The 19756-nt window shown below is 40.5% G+C and overlaps 3 protein-coding genes across 5 annotated transcripts; 1 reads left to right on the top strand and 2 right to left on the bottom strand.

The window, feature by feature from the left end:
- Window positions 1–6752: 6752 nt before the first annotated feature.
- On the bottom strand, window positions 6753–10918 carry msrb1b (methionine sulfoxide reductase B1b). 3 transcript variants are annotated; one of them, XM_071206752.1, is made up of 5 exons: window positions 10737–10918; window positions 9886–10028; window positions 8970–9087; window positions 8329–8384; window positions 6753–7854 (listed from the first exon to the last, which is right to left on the bottom strand). In XM_071206752.1, exons 1-4 carry the CDS (start codon window positions 10789–10791, stop codon window positions 8359–8361), a joined length of 342 nt encoding a protein of 113 aa, XP_071062853.1. In that variant the 5' UTR covers window positions 10792–10918; the 3' UTR covers window positions 6753–7854; window positions 8329–8358. The 3 variants fall into 3 exon arrangements, with proteins under 3 accessions (XP_071062853.1, XP_033963710.1, XP_033963709.1); XM_034107819.2 differs by lacking the exon at window positions 8329–8384; XM_034107818.2 differs by lacking the exons at window positions 6753–7854; window positions 8329–8384 and having other exon boundaries at window positions 8408–9087.
- Window positions 10919–11667: 749 nt separating this feature from the next.
- neurl2 (neuralized E3 ubiquitin protein ligase 2) lies at window positions 11668–13606 on the bottom strand. Its single transcript, XM_034107797.1, has 2 exons — window positions 12660–13606; window positions 11668–11926 (listed from the first exon to the last, which is right to left on the bottom strand). The coding sequence occupies exons 1-2, from the start codon at window positions 13393–13395 to the stop codon at window positions 11811–11813; spliced, it is 852 nt and encodes a 283-aa protein (XP_033963688.1). The 5' UTR covers window positions 13396–13606; the 3' UTR covers window positions 11668–11810.
- Window positions 13607–16689: 3083 nt separating this feature from the next.
- Window positions 16690–19714, top strand: LOC117465066 (large ribosomal subunit protein uL29-like). Its single transcript, XM_034107938.2, has 4 exons — window positions 16690–16779; window positions 18015–18151; window positions 18600–18681; window positions 18974–19714. Exons 1-4 carry the CDS (start codon window positions 16777–16779, stop codon window positions 19121–19123), a joined length of 372 nt encoding a protein of 123 aa, XP_033963829.1. The 5' UTR covers window positions 16690–16776; the 3' UTR covers window positions 19124–19714.
- The last annotated feature ends 42 nt before the right edge of the window (window positions 19715–19756 follow it).

The following is a 19756-nucleotide window of genomic DNA, read 5'->3' as shown; positions in this document are numbered from 1 at the left end:
CTGATGCTGGTGTAGCAGTTGCCCCTATGAGTGAAGGCATTTACATTAAGGTTTAATGGTTAAATCTTAATCTAGATCCAAGGAATCACTGTCCCATATACAGTAAAACGTTTGTGTGTGTGTGTGTGTGTGTGTGTGTGTGTGTGTGTGTGTGTGTGCGTGCGTGCGTGCGTGCGTGTGTGTGTGTGTGCGTGCGTGCGTGCGTGCGTGCGTGCGTGTGTGTGCGTGCGTGCGTGCGTGCGTGCGTGTGTGTGTGTGTGTGTGTGTGTGTGTGTGTGTGTGTGTGTGTGTGTGTGTTTTGGCACGACATCCTGCTCTAATATGCCTTATTAAGCATGATGTCATCCACTTGTTTTGTGGGCTCGGGGCCGCGATGACTGATGAGACAATTTCGGAATAATCATCTTATCTGATCTGGAGCTCGTGAGCTGAAACCCGGAGAAATTACAGACCGTCAATGTGAAAAGTCGTTTACTCTGAAATACCCCTGAGCTTTATCCACTTAGGGGGAAAATGGTCCACCCTAAAGTCATGTTGATGAAGTCTGAAAGAGTGTTTGTTTTGTAGAGAAAAATGTCCCTTCATAAATTACACTAATTTGGTTTCATTTACCTTTTCAATCATTTGGTGGTAGGGGATTTTTACCTGGATGTTTCACCTGAACAATTCTGTGGTCCTTGAATGCAACAGTGCAATGGAAACGACTCATGCAGCTGTCCTGGAATAACTTTTCTTTTATAACATGGTGTATAGGTAGGTCTTTCATGCCTTAACAAACATTTACCCCATTGAATCAAACATTAACCCTTGTTTAAAACGTCTGAGGGCAGCCGGGTTAATGCAGTGCCCGTGTGACCCGACAGAAAACCGTCTGAGATTCACCATTAACCTCCAGTTCAGTGGTGGAAAAAGGTGTGTTCAACTTTTACTCCATTTAGAAAGGACTTTGCTTTTACAGATGTCTTCAATGGAAAACAAAAAGTCCTTTACACATCACTTTCTTGCCATAGACTTCTATCGAAATCTAAATATAAGTGTTCAAAATTGTCTTTATATAGTATATATATATCTATGTATTTTATATGTTTTTATAACTATCATTATTATTTTTTAGGCTATATGGGTGTAAATATATAAATATTTGAAATAATTGTTGTAATTGCTATTATAATTATTTGTATTATTAGTATAAATTGTTTTTAAATTAATGTATTATGTACATTATTGAATTATTATTTCAAATTAAATTGTATTGTTAGTTGTAGTTTTATTATTTATTTTATTATTTATTTGTATTATTTATACTTTTGGATTCACATAAAAAAAAGGCAAAAATGTTTAGCTTTCAAAGCATAGTGTCTTTGGTTCGTTTGACTTACGACTGTCTGTAAAGAAATGTGTTTGTATATTGAGCAATGTACATGTAAGGAACAACGGAGACAATAACTAGAGAGTAAAACAAAAAACAGAACAAACTTTACCCGCTGCATGGGTCTGATTATACATGAGTCACACAGCGGGTAGCGCCAGTGATGGGATGATAAATTGTTGCTGATGTTTTGTTGTTGAGCACAAAATGCCCGGAGGAAGCTCGTGATGAGCCGCATCTCTGTTCAAACCAGTTCGGTACCACCAACGTATTTGTGGTTCAGCCACACGGAGCTTTGTTGTTGTCAAGACACTCCTTTGAATTCCAGAGAAAGAGGATTGTAAAGCACTGATGAAAAGGTTACTATCATTTACCTGCATCACGTCAACCTGGAAGAAGAACAGATTATGTATAATGGCGTATTTTCTTTCCCCTGAGGATAACATGTCATTTTTAAATATAGTGAGGTGTTTATCGAGAAGAACGTTTTAAAGTAAGACAAATAAAAGCATAGGGAGGGAGTTTCAGTCTCAGCTGCAAATTAAAATCACAACGACAGGTTTTAATCATAGTCACGTAAAGGGGGAGAGACTGGAGGAAAAAACATGCTCAGAAAGCTGGAAATCCTGGAAATCTTCGCTTCGCTCCCCCACAATGCAGTTCGGCAAAAAGCGAGGCAAAGTGACGTCATCCCCATTGAAAGTCAAAGGGCAGAGAAGCGTTGGAAGCGTTGGAAGCGTTGGAAGATTTGTTTAAAGCTGCTGTGTGGACGTACTGTTACGGCCCGTCCACACTACGGCTTCAAAAAAAGCTTGGAGCTGGGCGTGTCTAAAGCTCAACCAACAACCAATCACATGAATCTCCCGCCCCTGACACACAAGCAGCGGTTTGATTGGCTAGAGCTTGTACTGGCATATGATTCGATTGGCTGACGCTTCCACCGAAAGCTTCAGAAGCTTCAAAAGTTGAACATTGCTCAACTTTTGCAGCCTGAAACGCCAGGAAAGCTCCGCTCTGCTTCCCACAATGCAGTTCGGCGAAAGGTGACGTCACCCCATTCAAAGTGAATGGGCAGACGCGTTGGAAACCGTTTTTGAAGCTGTCGAAGCTGTAGTGTGGACGGGCCGTTAGTGTAGGCCTACTAGTAAGTATACACAACGAAAGCCGTTCAAGAAAAGGAGAAAGGGGAAAGATGGCTGACAAAGTAATCTAGCACCAATGACATTGTTACGTTTTCAAAAACTCCTCTCCAAAATAGTCGTTCTTCTTCCACGTAAATTAAAATGACGGCAACACTGATCCATTGTGTTGTCTGAGGGAGAAAACTAACATGTTTTGTTCACGTCTGACTTTAAATTGACCAGACTTCTTTCTGCAGGTGGAAAGAAGTCCCTTGGTCCTCCTGAGCTCTCTTCTCCTTAGCAGCAGTCTGTTAGCGAGAATTAAGAGCCGAATTGACCAATCAGAATCGAGTATTCAACCAAGCCCTGTTATAACTTTAAAAACACACTCGTCAAACGTCTCACAAAGAGACTAAACAACACACGCTGCAGAACGAGAAGAAGAGAGAGCTGCTACATCTTTCTGAGGCCTTCATCCAGGCCCTAATGAGTGATTGGGTTCAGAGGCAGACAGGTTAAAGGTCACCTATTATGCAAAATCCACTTCTTCATGTCTCTTCTACATCAACATGTGTCCCCTCTTCTTCATGTCTCTTCTACATCAACATGTGTCCCCTCTTCTTCATGTCTCTTCTACATCAACATGTGTCCCCTCTTCTCCATGTCTCTTCTACATCAACATGTGTCCCCTCTTCTTCATGTCTCTTCTACATCAACATGTGTCCCCTCTTCTTCATGTCTCTTCTACATCAACATGTGTCCCCTCTTCTTCATGTCTCTTCTACATCAACATGTGTCCCCTCTTCTTCATGTCTCTTCTACATCAACATGTGTCCCCTCTTCTTCATGTCTCTTCTACATCAACATGTGTCCCCTCTTCTCCATGTCTCTTCTACATCACCATGTGTCCCCTCTTCTTCATGTCTCTTCTACATCAACATGTGTCCCCTCTTCTTCATGTCTCTTCTACATCACCATGTGTCCCCTCTTCTTCATGTCTCTTCTACATCAACATGTGTCCCCTCTTCTTCATGTCTCTTCTACATCAACATGTGTCCCCTCTTCTTCATGTCTCTTCTACATCAACATGTGTCCCCTCTTCTTCATGTCTCTTCTACATCAACATGTGTCCCCTCTTCTTCATGTCTCTTCTACATCAACATGTGTCCCCTCTTCTTCATGTCTCTTCTACATCAACATGTGTCCCCTCTGTGGAAAGACACTCTGAAAGTTTCAGGAACAAAGATTCTCTCTCTTTTTGATCCATTTCTATAAAAACCTGTCTGAAAACGAGCTGATCAGATTTTGGCCACTTTGTGATGTCATAACGATGTGTTGTCTTGTGTAACCATCAGCCAATCAGCAACCAAGGTAACCCCCCCCCCCCCCCCCCCCTTATCACCTGAATCTCCTCGAGAGCACCATTGTGTTCTTTTTAACCAAATATCTCTCAGAGGGGCGTGGGGAGGGGCTCCTTATTTTCATCTAAAGCAGGGGTGTCAAACTCAATTTAATCGCGGGCCACATCAGCATTATAGTTGCACTCAACGAGCCGGTTATAACTTTAAGACTATATAAAAATACATATATAAATATTTAATATATTTAAAATAATGTATTATATTACATCATTGCCTCTGCATTGGATTATTATCGGATATGGTAATAACTACATAATTAACTACGTCTGAAAGCAGAAGTCTAGGGCAAATAATTGCAAGTCTCTTCAGTGCGCATGTCACAAAATGATTTCAAAAGAAAAGCCAAATTATGGGAAAAAAGTCAAAGTAAAAGTGACATTTTGAAAAAAAGTCAAATTCTAAGAAGAAAAGTCTAATTTGAGATGCATTGTGGGAGATGTAGTTTATGGGCAACGTGCTTCTGTAAAGCGGCATGTAACTGTATAATAAACATATTATATTCTTTGCAAGCTCTTGTGGGGCCACATGAAATGAAGTCACGGGGATCTTTAAAGTACGGTAAATCTTTAAAGTACTGTAAATCCATCAAAAAAAGTTAGTCACATGGTAGCAACAAATCTCGCAGACTGATTTAACAACAGCTCAAGATGATACAAAGATTGTTGTTGTTTCTATGCTTTAATTAGACTTCCCCTCATTTATCTGACATCGCAATCTCATCTCCTTGTTTTTGCTTTTTGCTTATCACACATCCTCCTCCCGTAGAGTTTTGACGGGCAGAGCAGAAACCAAGGCTGTGGGTTTGATTACCAGCGGGACCACCTATATGTTTAAAATGCAACCGCTCACAGCACAGTAAAAACATCCACAAATCGGACTACACTGTGTTAAAGAATAAACTGTGGAGCGTTTCGCTGCCAAGACAACACAAGAGGAAATGTACTCAGCCGTAACAACCTCAATGCAAGGTCAGGCTCCAGGGCTTTATTTGAATACCTCTGGCATCGTGCTCAAGTGCCTTTAGATGGATGTGTAGTGGCTCTCCAGAATATTTAAATTGTTGATGCTTGGAGTGCAACCACTTTTACGAATGTTATGATGACCCCTCGTAATTGCACACTACAAGAAGTCAATGTTTGGAGAGAAAATACGCTGCGAACTCTGTGGCCATGCTAATGAACTAGAGGACTTGTTTGTCTCACAGCGTGTGTGTTTTGGCGTGTGTTAGGGTGTAGTAAGTGAACGCATGTCATAATATGGGGGAAATTGATGAGAGAAATGTGTGTGACCTGAAAAAGGAGTAGTGTGTTGATTTGCACACACTGTTTTCTGCGATTGTGTGTGTAAAGGTGCATCTTAAAGGTGGGGTAGGTAATTCACTTCAGAAACACTTTGTTATATTCCATGGAATGCTCTTAACATCTCGATATCAATGAATACATGAAATGCTTTGATAATAAATACATTAAAAAAATATCATCTGTGGAAGCCGTGGCGCTGTGAAAAGCACGAACCAATCATCTGAGCCGGCTAAAGTAACTGGATGGCCTACCTGCCTGTCAGCCTCCCATCTGGGCACACACTTATCTCGTGCCCTCATTGGCTCGTGCCCTCGTTGGTCATGTGCGCGTTCGTGTGTGTTGGAGGAGGGGCTCTGTAAGGAAGTCTGAAAGAAGGGGCAGATTTTTATTTCGTACTTTCAAATTCTAGCGCACTCGAGCTGGTTTCTCCATTCTTACCTACCCTACCTTTAAGTCTCTTATGTGGTATTTTCTTGTTTCATTTATCCTTGCATGGTTTAATTACTGGCGTGTTGTTTCCTTACTGGTGTGTAAAGGTGAATCACAAGTCTCTTTTTGATAATTCCTTGTTCCCTGTCTCCGTGCATAGGTCCTTACTGGTGTGTAAAGGTGAATCACAAGTCTATTTTTGATAATTCCTTGTTCCCTGTCTGCTCGAATGTTTTCCTTACTTGTGTGGATAGGTGCATTACAAGACTCCTCAATAGTTCCTTTTTCCCTCTCTCCTTGTGTGTAAAAGGTGTGGCCCAAGTCTCTTATTTGATCATTCCTTGTTTCCTCTACCTGCATGATTTCTTACTTGTGTAAGGGTGCAAGTCTTTTTTTAGATTCCCTTGTTTAATTTCTCCTTGCATGGTTTCCTAACTTATGACAGGTCCAATTCTTTATATTTCCTTGTTACCTCGTTCCTTGCTTTCATTATGGATGTGTAAATGTACATCAAAAGTGTCTTAATAGATATTTCCTTGTATCTTCTCTCCTTGCATGGTTTCCTTACTGGTACGTAAAGGTGCATGACATATCTTTTTTTAATATTTCCTTGTTTCATTCTGGTCTTGCATGGTTTCCTTCCTGGAAAAGATGCAAAAGAGGGAAAAGTATGTTCATTTGAAGTGGTTTGGGATGCACTCTGTGTTGTGCGTGTGAGTGCTTCCCCTGTAATGATAGCTCTCAGTCCCTCACCAGGATCTCCTCTTAACCTCACAGTCTTTACCCAGAGAGGATGGCCTCCAGCTGGAGAGCCACAAGCAGCATTCATAATTAATGCATGGAAACAAACACGTACAACTTGTGTTCATATCAAGCAAGCTTCCACATGTGCAGAGAGTCAGAACAGATGCATATGTTTTGCATCAGACTTTCACATCTGCAGAGGAGTTGATGTGATTTAGCAGGATGTTAGCTCCACCTAGAGGTCAGTTTTGGAAAATAACTCATTTCAGAAACCCCTGTATGTGGTTACTATTCCTAACAATGTTCAAGGATAGTATTATGTATTCATGTTCATTATAATAACATGAAAAAGGACAAGACCAAAATCTATCAAACTATAATTTATTGTTTGTTTCTTCATATGTGAATTATTGTCACATCCTGTAACAGTTGAAGACAAATCAACATGTAGAGCTTATTCAATCCAATAAATATTGACTTTAAAATGAGATTTTAAAAGTAAAATGCACAAACAAAAAATCTGTTCAAGTCTTAAAGTGCATAAAATAAAAAAAGTACATACTGTTGCAGACAGTTCACAGTTTCTTTGCTAAAAAACAGATACCCCAAACTGACTAGAAATGTGGATTTGTTCAGTGCATAGATAGTCTGGCTACATTAAAGGTGAAATAGAGTCAATAGTACCAGCAATATAAAGCAGATTCTGCAGCAGAGAAGTAAAGTCTTGCTAAAAATGATCTACTGATAAAATCTTAATCATGGAGTTAAATGTATTTAAATATGAGTGTCGTGGCTTCCTTCCTTGTTTTTCCACCAAGCCACTAGACGCCTTAAACAGACAGTTCTAACTCGTTTCTCTCCATAAATCACTCACAGTTTGAAGTGTTGCTTGGCCTCCGATGGTTTAGAAGATGTTGCGATGTGTTTGCTCAAAAATAAAATAACAAACTTTTGCACATGCAACAAAGAAAAATAGGCCTTTACAATATTCAAAAGAAATAGGCAAAACTCAAATAAAACAACACAACTTAGGTATTCTTTCTTTCTTGATAATGCTTATAACTTCACAACTTAAAGGGTACTTGTACGGTTTGTATGTGCGGTTACGAGTACGATTGAGTACGGTTAAAAACTGTTCCTCGAGGGCGTCTCTCAACAGGTTGCCCACTGTGGCGTTAGCACAGGCGCCGTGGGAATTGTAGTCCTTTATAGTGCGTTGACTACAGACGTCACAATTGGGTGGCCTTTCTTATCAAATCCAAATACTGGCTCCAACAATGAGGTAACATTTTAGTTGTTAAGGAGTATTTTCAGAGGTCACAGGTTGGTCAAAGAAAGATCCTTCAGTGGACAGGACGTCCCTCTCGGGTTTTATCCCGTCCACGTCACACACTGACCGACCCGTTCACTGATCCTGGAGCAGCAGCTGGAGAGACACCCACACCTCGCTCTTTACTGCTTGTCCTTACCTGGAACAGAGATAAAAGAGAAATTAACTTACTCACTGGAAGTCAGAAATATGTTGATTCACAATTACACCAAAGCTAAAAACTCAAGTAAATATCTACATTATTATGATAAGGCGTATTGTTGATATACAGGTGATGCTAAGAGAGACACAGCACTTTCCAAGTAAGAAAGAAGCAATGCAAGTTCGAAAGTATTTTATAAGAAAGCCACATTATTGAAATGTTCAGGGACAAGCTGTGCTCGTGAGAAAATGTCAGTTTAACCAAATCACACAAACATTTTTTCCACACATTCTCAGTCATAATTAGTCACGTACATACTGGCTGTTTGCTTTTAGGTCTCTCTTGTTGCAAAGCTCAATGAATGCAGATAAATCCCTCATCATCATTCGTGCTTGGTACAGAAAGAATGAAGGGTTTTCATTATTTTTAACTCTAGGCTAAAAATACATTTCATTTAATTTAATTTCAAACCTTTATTTATACGGATAAATCCCATTGAGATCATTGATCTCTTTTCCAAGGGAGACCTGCTCAAGTAGTTCCACATGAAACATAAAAACATAAATAGAACAACAAAAGGACATCATACAGCATCATTTACATAATTATCCACATAAACAGGTACCAACAGCTTCCGATTGAGTAGCATCCAACCGAGCTTTAAAAACATTTAGTGGCACCAGATTGCTCAGTTTCCATTTAATTAGCAGACTATTCCAAGACAGAGGAGCTGCGCATCTAAAAGCTGTCTTCCCTAAGACAGTCCTAGCAGTTGGCACATTTAATAAAACCACAGCATGCGATCTCAGGCAGTAGCCACTTACAATTCTCCGAGAGATCAGGGAGCAGATATAAGATGGAAGTTTCCCTAGCATGGCTTTGTATATAAAAATGTACCAGTGACTGAGCCTCACACCATTAGAAATGTTTAACCACTCAGAAGACAGCCCATCAAAGTGAACACATTGGGACCTTTCAGAGAGGTAGTTCACAAACCACCCACTGCATGGCTGGACATGCCTATACTGAGTAGCCTCTGCTTTAAAATGCGATGATCGACGGTGTCAAACGCTTTTGAAATATAGCCTCACTCATATCTGTGATCATCTTACCTTTGTTCGGGACAAACTTGAGCGAGGTACTGAATATTCAAAATCGTGAAACTCCTTCTTCCGGGCCGTCATTTACAAACTCATGGCCCAGCCCGTTGCCACACTTGCCACACAGAACCTATGAGATAAAACACACATGTTGACATTTAGACAACTGGATTACATGTTTGGGGTATTTCATTGGGTATGTTTAAGCATGCATTATCATCTCACTATCAGCTGGTCTGCTTTTGTTATTGATGGCACTGATCTATTCAACACTACTGTCTATCAAATTGTAATGATTGTAACGATTGTATGCATTACTTCATGAATTTCACTTAACAGACTGTACGTGGTTTGTCCTGCTTGTTTGCCATGCTTTGCTTTCTGTTATTTTGTCCATGTATGTCTGTAAAACGTTGCTTTTGTCGGGACCCCCATGAAAACGAAATGGTGCATCTCAAGGGGTTTATCCTAATAAATAAATGTCTATATATTTGATCTGTGTGCATGATGCAGTAAAACGAAAAAATGAATTCCACCTTCCTCTCCAGTAGGACTCAGATGAGGGTGTTGCACTTTTCTTTTCCTTATACATGTGATGTTTTGGTGTTGTTTCGTTTCTTTCTGTTAACCGTCAAGTGGGAAATAAGTATTTGTTTTATGTGTTTCTCTTAGTATCCTAAGATACTGTTATGTTTGGCTGTGAAAAAAAAAAAATTATTATTATGAAGGGCAGACCATCTATTTGTATTTATTTATTTATTTTTTTAGAAAGGGGCAGGTCACATACGATTGTATTCTTCTCCCTGCTCCTTTTCGCTCAATGGTGGAGTCATGTTTTGTGGCAATTATTGTACATTTGGTTTTGCGCACCATGAGCGGGACAAATAAAAATGAAATGAAAAACAGAACGGGTGGAGGAGCCTGTGACCTTGAAGGCAGTGAGGCTCTCCATCATCTTGGTGACGCTGTCCTCTCGGATGGTGTCGGTGAACGCCGGCCACGGAGACGAGTGGGCGAACTTTGATCGACTGGAGAACAGCGGGTGGTTACACTGGGAGCACACATACATCCCTGCAGGAACAGATTCTTATTAAAGATATGGTTTCATTTTCTACCTGAGACACTTACTCGTGTAATCTGTGTGCCTGACTGGGGACATGTGTAGCATATGAAGAATTTGTGTTAAAGCACAAGACCATTCATTTTATTATATCAGGCTTTTAATTTATAGCCATGGCTTAAAAATGGTAGTTATAATTATTACATGTTTCCTTGCGTATACAGAAAATAAACATTAAGTAAACAAACGTTCATATGGAGGTTTGTGATCAAAATTAAAGATGCTTACATGGAGTGAAAGTGGAAAATAAGGAATGAGGACTTGAGAGCACTTTTAAAAAGAATATATATATATATATATATCATTATTTAGTTGAAAACTTGTGTCAACATGCAAGTTATATTAATGCTTTGTTTAAACCATAATAATCAATAGCAGCTGCTGTGTTGTAACTACTAGTAGTAGTAGTAGTAGTAGCAGTCATAGTAGAAACTGCAGATATATATTTCAAATAATAATGAATAAATATCCCCAATTGTTGACACCATGTGCACTTCCAATCCACTCTGACATTACACAATAATCCAATTATATTTTTCCATCAAAATGAGTTAATTTGAAACCAAAAATAGTCTAAACATGAGCTCTAAATGTGAGTGTTATCCTGTATAATCCAGACTGAAGGAGGTTACATCACATCACTGTTACAGCCTGCTCACCTGGTTTGAAATTATCCTTGTAGACCTCACCTCCGAAAAAATTGCAGAAAGACATGCTGTGTGTATGAAGTGTGTATGTGTGGGTGTGTGAGTGTGTGTGCACGGATCAGCATAAAGCGAAATAAATCTCAGTTTAGTATTTCTTCCAGCCTCAGTGACAGACGACCGGAAGCTCTCCCGTGTTTCTTCCTCACGTGTGAAGAAGACAGATCCCGGCTGAAGATTTAACGAGAGCTCCGCCCCGTGCAGTTCCCTCCTCCACCACCAGGGAGCGGTGTTGAGCTGCAGGTGGAGGTGTTGCGTTGAACTGCATGTAGACATTTCACCGGCTCTAAGCCATGGATGTATAATAAGAGCTCTAAGCACACTGACAGGTGAGTGTCATAGACTGTATTATGGTGAGTGTACCCTGAAACAGATTTACTATGGCTGAATTACCTCAGTCACTGAAGCAACAGAGAAGTTTAACAAAACAAATCAAAAAGAGTGTGGAAAACATAAAGAAATGTTGAAGAATTACTAAATGATGGATGGATTACTGAAATGAGTCCAGGGTCCAGACCATATGTATAAAAGTTAATATTTGTTGTCACATTTGTAGAAAATCTTTATAGCTTTTCGACATCAACCATAATCTAATCTCTAAAAATGTGTACTTGCTTTTTGACACACCATGTTGTAACCAAAACAACAGTAGACATAGATAGATCACAAAGAAGAAGAAAAAACACCTTGGACTATAGCGAGGCCACATTTTGAACTATTAACTATTCTTAAATCTCAATCCGAGTAGACAATACATTGCTTACATTTTAGGGTTGATTATTCAAATCAACATCACTTTTTCTCATTATCATGTAACTTTAAACAAAATGCTTTTTCAGAATATGAACCGTTTGATCTGTAACAAAGAAAGTAGCCGACTCAGACAGCCTAGCAAAAACTGTGAGTTTATTAGTTAACAGTTCATGAAACCGAGCAAATTCACTGTCTGGCAGCTATTAATAATTGTCTAGGTAGAAAGTGTGAAAGATCTCTGAGGTGATATTTGTGTCCATTTCAGGTGAGTCTCCTTCATTCATACTTGCAGTAGTGCTTCATGGCCTCTGGCAGCTCCAGCCAGTCGATGGCCATCCGGTGGACGATGTGCTTCTGGATGGCCTTTCTGCACAACGTCTGCAACGATGAGACTGAGCAACCGAGAGAGAAACAAAAAAACACGAAAAGACAGTGGATTAGCAGAATAAAAGTAAAGAAGAATGAAGAATTTAAGCATGGATTCATGACTGAAATGGGTCCCTAGGCGACAGTCAAATAAAACAACCACAACGAGACACAAAACCAACACAAAAACGACCAACAAAATGGTGCAAAACTCAAACTGACAGTTACCAAAAAATTAAGACACAAAGCAAGAAGAGAAAGGGAAACATTACGACAAAGAGATTTAAAATGACCATATACAAAGCAACTAGAAAGAGACTCCAAACGACTCCGAATAGATGCAGTGCAACTTCAAAGGGACCTAAAGTGACGTCAAATAAACACAAAAAGGCCACAAAGAAATGCAAATGAACTACAAAATGACACACAGTGATCACAATGAGACACAACACAACTACAAAGAGATGTAAAGAAACTAAAGAGACACAAAAAGACTGCAAAGAGTCACACAGTGTCCAGGATGAGACACAAAGCGACTTAAAGAAGACCAGAGAGACTAACAATGATGCAAAAAGACTTAAAATACATGCAGGGCATCTAAGAGACTATACAAGAGAAGAAAGACAATCACATTGACATTTGAGATGCGACGCAGCTTCAAAGAGACTCAAACCGACCACAATAAGTACAAAAAACATCCCTGAGCCCTTTTTCTGTCTCTGAGACGCATGTAAACCATGGTTCCACTGTGACACTCACATCCATACTCCACCTGGACGATTCGGACACACTTGGTAGCAGCGAACACGTCCACAACAGCGTGGAGCGGCTGGATGGTGGGGATCCCCTTAGCAGAAGCTCCCATGTCCTCCCCATTGATCACAACGTGCATATCAGCCAGGCCTGGTCCTCTCTGCGTGTACAGCACTCCTATCCGGCTGCGTCTGGCTGTGGGGGGAAGAGCGTTCGTCCTATACAAGTCGTCTAAAATGTGGCTGTAGCGTCCAGGCCTGCTCCGTCCCACCAGCTTGTCTCTGGGGATCCGAACATTGTCAATGTACAAGTGAGAGTCTGTGAAGAAGGTCTGTGGTTTCAGGTTGTGATATCTTTCAGCTGCTTCTTCTCCAGGCTCTCCACGACCGAGCCTTTGACCTCCATCTCCAGGATCTTCTACCACTTTGTTGTGGTTTCGAGTGATGGCGAACACCCAGCTGTCCCCCGAATCAGTCAGGTCTGGGATGGAGTATTCAGGCACCACGTCTAAGTTTCCAGGGTCTCTAGAAGTCAGGCCGACTCGTAGGTTGCCACACCAGCCCACCTCCTTTTCCTCGATCTCTATGAGGAAAATCTCCCCGGGCTTCAGAGGGTGTTTGCTGAAACACACTCCATTTGCAAAGCTCTCCACGCGAGTAGCCCGTGTTCCCGAGAGGTCCAGACTCACGTTCACACCGTGGATCGGGTGGAACTCCATGAACTGGTCGGGAATGGCCTCCATTGTTTTGTTGAATAGCTTCTAAAAAAAACACAACAAATGGAGACTTTCCAATCAAAAAGTCTTGCAGAGGTTTCGGACTAATGCCGGCCAACACATGGTCTTCATCGAAACACAACAATGTGCACACACACACGCACACACACACGATACAATCTGTGCTTATCTGTGGGCCACTCAGGGTAGCTTCGAGAGGGCTATTTTTGAACAGCTGCATGTCAACAGATGGCAAGGTATGTGTGTGTTGAAGGGGGGTGGCCAACATGCACATGCCCACAGTCACTCACACCAGACATGCACAAAGACTGAGGTGAGTGGGATTATATCATAATAATAATAATAATTTGAATAGCACTTTTCATACACCAGGTGCAGCTCAAAGTAACAACAACATGTTACAATTCAAAGGGAAAGGAGGAGGTATAAGGTAATAAAAAGAAAATGCCATAAAATAAATAATGATCCCTCTGGGTAAAATAAAGGAATACTTAAGACAAAATGAATAAATACAATAAAATAAAAAGACCTATAAAATAAAATAAAAACTATTAAAAGAATAACAATAAAATATGAATACATTATAATAATCATAAATATTAAATTACCAATTTAAAAGAGGATGTCGCTATAAAACTATAAAATCTAATATAAAGAAAAACCTATAAAATAAATGAATAATTAAAACAATTTAAAAATAAATAAATAATACAAATTAAAATACCAATTAAACAGGATGTCACTATTAAAAAGCCAAAATCCCCCCGGGTCCCGACGTTCATTCATTTCCACCATCCCCAATGCCCTGAGGTAATAACTGCGTAGTTTTAATAATACCATATGCCAGGGAGCACTACAGCAAAATACAGTCTGGATTTCTTTCTTATGTAAAGCTGCAAGTAAAGTAATATCCCAGGATAGAGAGTGCAGTGGAGATGTATTATGGTAATGGAGTTATAGCTCAAGAGTATGAGGAGGAATTATGATTTTAAAAGATAACCCTGAGCAGATATTTTCATATTCATTATATATGAGTGGGAGTAAAGGCTTCTGCACATTGCCACTCATTACTGTAGTTCATATTCTTTCAGTCTAAATGTGTTAATTACTTTTATCACGTCATATTAACTATACAGTATGCTAATGGAAGCTACCCCATGCTTGTTATAGCCCTCATTAGTAATATAAAAATGTGAAGATTAAATCATTTGCTTTGTGAAGATAATGAATGCATGGTTTTGTTGCAGGATGTGGTACAGAGGTCAAGATTTGGTGAGACAACAGTGATACAAAAAAAAACATCCTTTCCCTTACAAATGAAAAATTGTAAATAAAATACTTCCTACTCACTTTGTGCATTCAGTGGTTTTGCTGCTTACATTGTGCTTTATTTTTCTCATACTGCCTGTGCTGCAGCACCTCTTTTCACCCTCTGTCTGAAACCAGAGCCCAGTCATTACATTACATGTCATTTGTAAAACGCTTTTATCCAACTCAACTTACATTCAATACTGTGGACAATCCCCACAGGAATAATTTGGGGTGAAGTGTCTTGCCCAGGGACACAACGACATGCTGACTGCAGTGGGACTCGAACTTGCTACCCCCTGATTCCAAGTCCAGCACACAATCCACTGAGCCACAGCCTCCCGAACTGATAGGTTAGCTGGCCGGCTCTGTTGTGATTGGTCAGCCGCTTAGAGATGTCCCGCCCCCATATGCGGATTTTACAGCATGTCTAAAGCTGTTCCAATACAAATATTTCGTATGTAAATATTTTTAATTGATGTAATATAATGATTGTTACAATACAAATCTGAATAATATCAGGTTTTGTTTGAAATAATTTCATTTTTGAGCAGTCGCATGTTGTGACGTGTGTGTGTGTGACGTATGAGGTTAAGGACACAAGGTCCCTCGCTTTTTTTTGCATACAATTGATTCAGCTATTGTATTACAATAATTAGCAGTAATGGGTATGAGGCCATTTTTAAAACGTTTAAGGCGTCTACTTCTGCACTAAGTAGGACACTGGTTCATAATATTGTAGCGTGTTCAAGTAACCAAGGGATATAGTAGTTATCAAATAAGTACAAGATGTGCACAGTTATAAGTTTTACAGATGTAATGCATGTTGATGGGGGGAGAGACCGCCCCTTCCATATGAGTGTGTGTACGGCGGGCATGAGGCGTGCATGACGGGACGAGTTGTGTTCGTATGTGGAAAAGTCATACTCAGTGCGGTGAGCGCTGGCTTTATTGCTACTGTATCCGTAGCACCCCACGCAATAGTTGGGACTGTGTACTGACGTCATTAAAAAAAGGTTTGCCCCCCCAAGCTCAAATGTCAAACTCCGCCTATGCCCTTAGCCTATCACGTTCAATGGGTTGAAGCGTTTTCTGCCTCAGTGTCACTCTGCCCAACATAATGCTTCCTCAGGCTGATATCAGTTCCAACATGATGAGCTTTATTTTCATATCTGTGGAGAGCCCAGGGAATCTGCATGTTTGCTGCTGACCTTGAATCTCTAAATTAGCCTATACATGTGTTAAGGTAACAGCATTTGTTTTTATTTTGCATGCAATATGAAGCAGAATTAGATTGAAGTGCTGTCTGCATAGGATTATCAGTAACAGTACTTTAAGTGTTGTTCTCCTTGTGTATGAAGTCTGCTGAATATTTCTGTTTATTTGGACACAGAAGTGCATCTTTGACTGCAGAAATCCAATTTCATTCTGTGATGTGTAGCAGTCTGATGTAGTCACCCAAACTCTGCTGGGTAATATACTCTCTCTGCTTGAGAAACAAAGGAGAAGACTAATGCACTTTTTAATCTGATTCTGTTTTAAACCCTTAAACCTAACAGTCACTAAAGATGTTATGTATTTAGCTGTTCGTGATTTCACTGCTGCCACTGCAAAGGTTTCTTTCCCCCATTTGTTAATAACACATTTTAAATCATAAAACCACGCCTTGTGGGGGGGGGGGGGGGGTGCACAGCTGACACCAGGAACATTCAAACTCGACACACAAAAGCCCGCTGGCAGGTTTTCACTCAGAACCTTGTTGTGAGACCACAGTGCTTTACTGCATTTGTTCATAGTTGTTAGTTGTTCAATTAATGTAAAGGTTTTAAATAACATAGACAACATTTCATGTGCTGAGTTCTTGAAGAAGACAGTATTTGGTTCTCAAAGACCACTGTGGTTCATCCCTTTTCATTTCGCTGCCAGGTTAGCTCAGGTATAAAGCTTTACCCCGCCCTGCCGCCAGTGGCGCTGTTTGTGTAGAATCAAAGTGAGACTTAAAATCCACGAAGAAGAAGTACTACATATTCTGAGCACGCGCAGTGTTTGGTCTTTCTAGTACAGTACGGCGAGGAGAACATGGTGAGCAGCCTTCACTCGTTCATTCACATCCACTTTTTTAATTTATAACATGAATGCTAGACGTACACACACGCTTCTCGGGTAGCCGTTCTTGCGTGTGTTGATTAGCACGCTGCTGAAACCTAATGTTATTTTGTGAAGCCTAGCTACTACCAACCATAGACTTTATGCTACCAACATGTCAAGCTAAGCTACTAGCAGTTAACACGCGGCAGCATTGCTGAATAGGATTTGCTCATGTATAGCCGTGTGTATTCGTTAATGCTGTTAACCTATTTAGCCGTTCTGTCGTGTTTACTAACTATTGTTTACATATCCTCCACGGTATGCATTTGAACATAACATTGCTGATCCCCACTTTCAATGAATTGCCAACTTTGTAACGCCTATGTAGTTCCCGGTCTGAAATGGCCGCCATAGAAATTGAAAGAGTAACCCTAGATTATGTTCACCCATCAGAACAAACCCAAACTGAGAACCATGTTAATTTTGGAATACATTTTCAGCGTTTATTCACTGCAGTTATTCCTGTTAACGAGTCGTTTGAGATATTGTTGTCAGCTTATCGGCTAGAAATTTCTCCAGTTAATTACTTACAATAAGGTAATTGTTTTTTGTATTACAAGTTTTCTGAAATAGCATGTATAAATATGCAAATTATCCATTATCTCATTAAATATGCACATATTTTAAATCAAGTTTTTTATTTATATAGAACATTTATAAACGATTTTTGGTCGAGCCAAAGTGCTTACACAATTGGTTGCTGATGCAAAGGAAATGACCATATTTGGATCCGATGAGATTGTGCAGGAGAGACAGCTTTCCAACGATATCTCTGTTGACATGGTGGACACAGCGTTCCCGGTTACGTTATGTTATGTTAGAATGCTAACTTTTGGTTAATTTAGGAGAAATCTACAGACGCAAATAGACAAACTATAGTAAAATAAACACTTAAATGTGTATTTTGTACGTTTTCCTTCCAAAAACCTGAAAGAAAACATGTTATAGAATCAAAATAGCACAAAATCTCAATGTACCAGTACTTGAAAAACTGTATTTGCCTGCGGTGTCTCGCCTTAAAAAGGGTGGAAAATAAAATGTGATTAACAGATTAGGTAACAAACGGTACATTGCTGTTAACCAAACTAGTGGAGAATTTTACTTGCCATTGCCCTCTGAGGTGGTGCGAGTCCGATATACCACTGTCTAATATAAATGTCATTTTCCAGGCCAAGATCAAGGCAAGAGATCTGCGGGGCAAGAAGAAGGAAGAGCTGCTCAAGCAGCTGGACGACCTGAAGAACGAGCTCTCCCAGCTCCGTGTGGCGAAGGTTACCGGAGGAGCCGCGTCCAAGATCTCCAAGATGTAAGTAACGTTACTCACGGTATGAAATGGTTTAGGCAGGCAGTGAATGAAGATACTTTATAAATGGTAGAATTTCAAAAAAAAGTCCTGCGTGGATCTCTAGTCAAAGATGATATATGTTGAGCTGATGATCTGCTGATGCATTCACAACTGCTTACCAAAAGACTGAGACTTGAGATGACGGAGGTAACTTTTATTCTTTCAGGGAAAGAAGAATCTACCTAGACATGTACCAGTGTACTGCTTTGACATTAGTCACATTTAACAAACTATTGTTTGTATTATCTGAATTGGCAGCATTTTAAAAAGTGAAGTCCTTTGATTGAATGGATTTATACTTGTGCAATCCTCTTAGGACCGTGTTCTCTCATGGGGATCCAACATGTTTTATGTTTTGCTAACCGTAATCTGAAATCTGCTGTGCTAATCCACTTTGTCTTCTCTGCAGCCGTGTTGTCCGCAAGGCCATCGCCAGAGTCCTGACTGTAATAAACCAGACGCAGAAGGAGAACCTGAGGAAGTTCTACAGGGTAAGAGCAAGAAGCTTCCTGTTGGCAGTACCCCCCCCCCCCCCTTCGTTGTGTGGATCTCAAGTCAAAGATGATACATGTTGAGCTGATGTTCTACTGATGCATTTTCAACTGCTTACCAAAAGACTGAGACTTGAGATGACCCGAGTGTTCCTAAATAATTCTTATGAAGACATTACTTTAAAGTGCCAAACTTTTCGACATTTTACTTTCCTGTCCTTCACTATTGTGTCTTTGCATTTGGACCAAATGTGTTTTCAGCTCCACTGAAAGTTAATGTCCTTTCTTTCAGGGTAAGAAGTACAAGCCCCTGGATCTGAGACCCAAGAAGACCAGAGCTCTGCGCCGCCGGCTCAACAAGCATGAGGAGGGTCTGCGGACCAAGAAACAGCAGAGGAAAGAGCTCCTCTACTCCATCCGCAAATTTGCAGTCAAAGCTTAGATGGGTTTTGACTTTGTCCAATAACAATGACCAATAAAAGATGGCTGTGCCTTAGAGATCCTGTGTGCCACCACCTCTGTGGAGAGCCATAGCAGCCCACTTGGAGCCGACGCACGATTCCTTGTCTGATGAGATGGATGAACTGTTAAGCCTCAGTTCTAAGAGAGATGCCTGGAGGAAACCTGACTGTTCATCACCTGTACCATGCTGGCGGTTAAAGCCTGGGGCAGAGACTGATTTTAAGGGGGGGGGGAACTGAATGGGGCACATAAAGTGCAGAGCTCCTGGGAACCTGGTTAAGAGTGCTCTGGATCTCAGACACACATGAACCTGATATTGAGCCAAATACGCCCCTTTAACATTCTAAACGTCCTGAGTTGCCCAGCCAGGACCTGGACTTAAACCAAGTCGAACATCTGAGATGTGAGAATGGTCGTCCACTGACCACCATTAGCCCATCCCACCTGACTGAGGCTCTGCACAGAGAAATCAAAGTGAGACTCGAGGCTCTGCTGCCAGCATGTAGTACTGAGTGAACTATTCATGTCAATGTGATATTTTCCACATAATAAATTTGTAAAGAGTCTGAAATCCTGTTTGCCTGCTCATTAATGGAATATTGAGGGGGGTGGA

The sequence above is a fragment of the Pseudochaenichthys georgianus genome, chromosome 19 (assembly GCF_902827115.2).
Source record: "Pseudochaenichthys georgianus chromosome 19, fPseGeo1.2, whole genome shotgun sequence".
Taxonomy (NCBI): domain Eukaryota; kingdom Metazoa; phylum Chordata; class Actinopteri; order Perciformes; family Channichthyidae; genus Pseudochaenichthys; species Pseudochaenichthys georgianus.
The sequence above is the reverse complement of the archived record's forward strand: the minus strand, read 5'-3'. Positions and strand labels throughout refer to the sequence as shown.

Coding starts and splice junctions, on each gene's coding strand:
- neurl2 (XM_034107797.1), bottom strand. CDS start 13,395: ATGGAGGCCATTCCCGACCAGTTCATGGAGTTCCACCCGATCCACGGT. Junction 11,927..12,659: donor CGTCCAGGTGGAGTATGGAT/GTGAGTGTCACA, acceptor TCGGTTGCTCAG/TCTCATCGTTGCAGACGTTG.
- LOC117465066 (XM_034107938.2), top strand. Junction 18,152..18,599: donor GCGTCCAAGATCTCCAAGAT/GTAAGTAACGTT, acceptor TCTTCTCTGCAG/CCGTGTTGTCCGCAAGGCCA. Junction 18,682..18,973: donor ACCTGAGGAAGTTCTACAGG/GTAAGAGCAAGA, acceptor CCTTTCTTTCAG/GGTAAGAAGTACAAGCCCCT.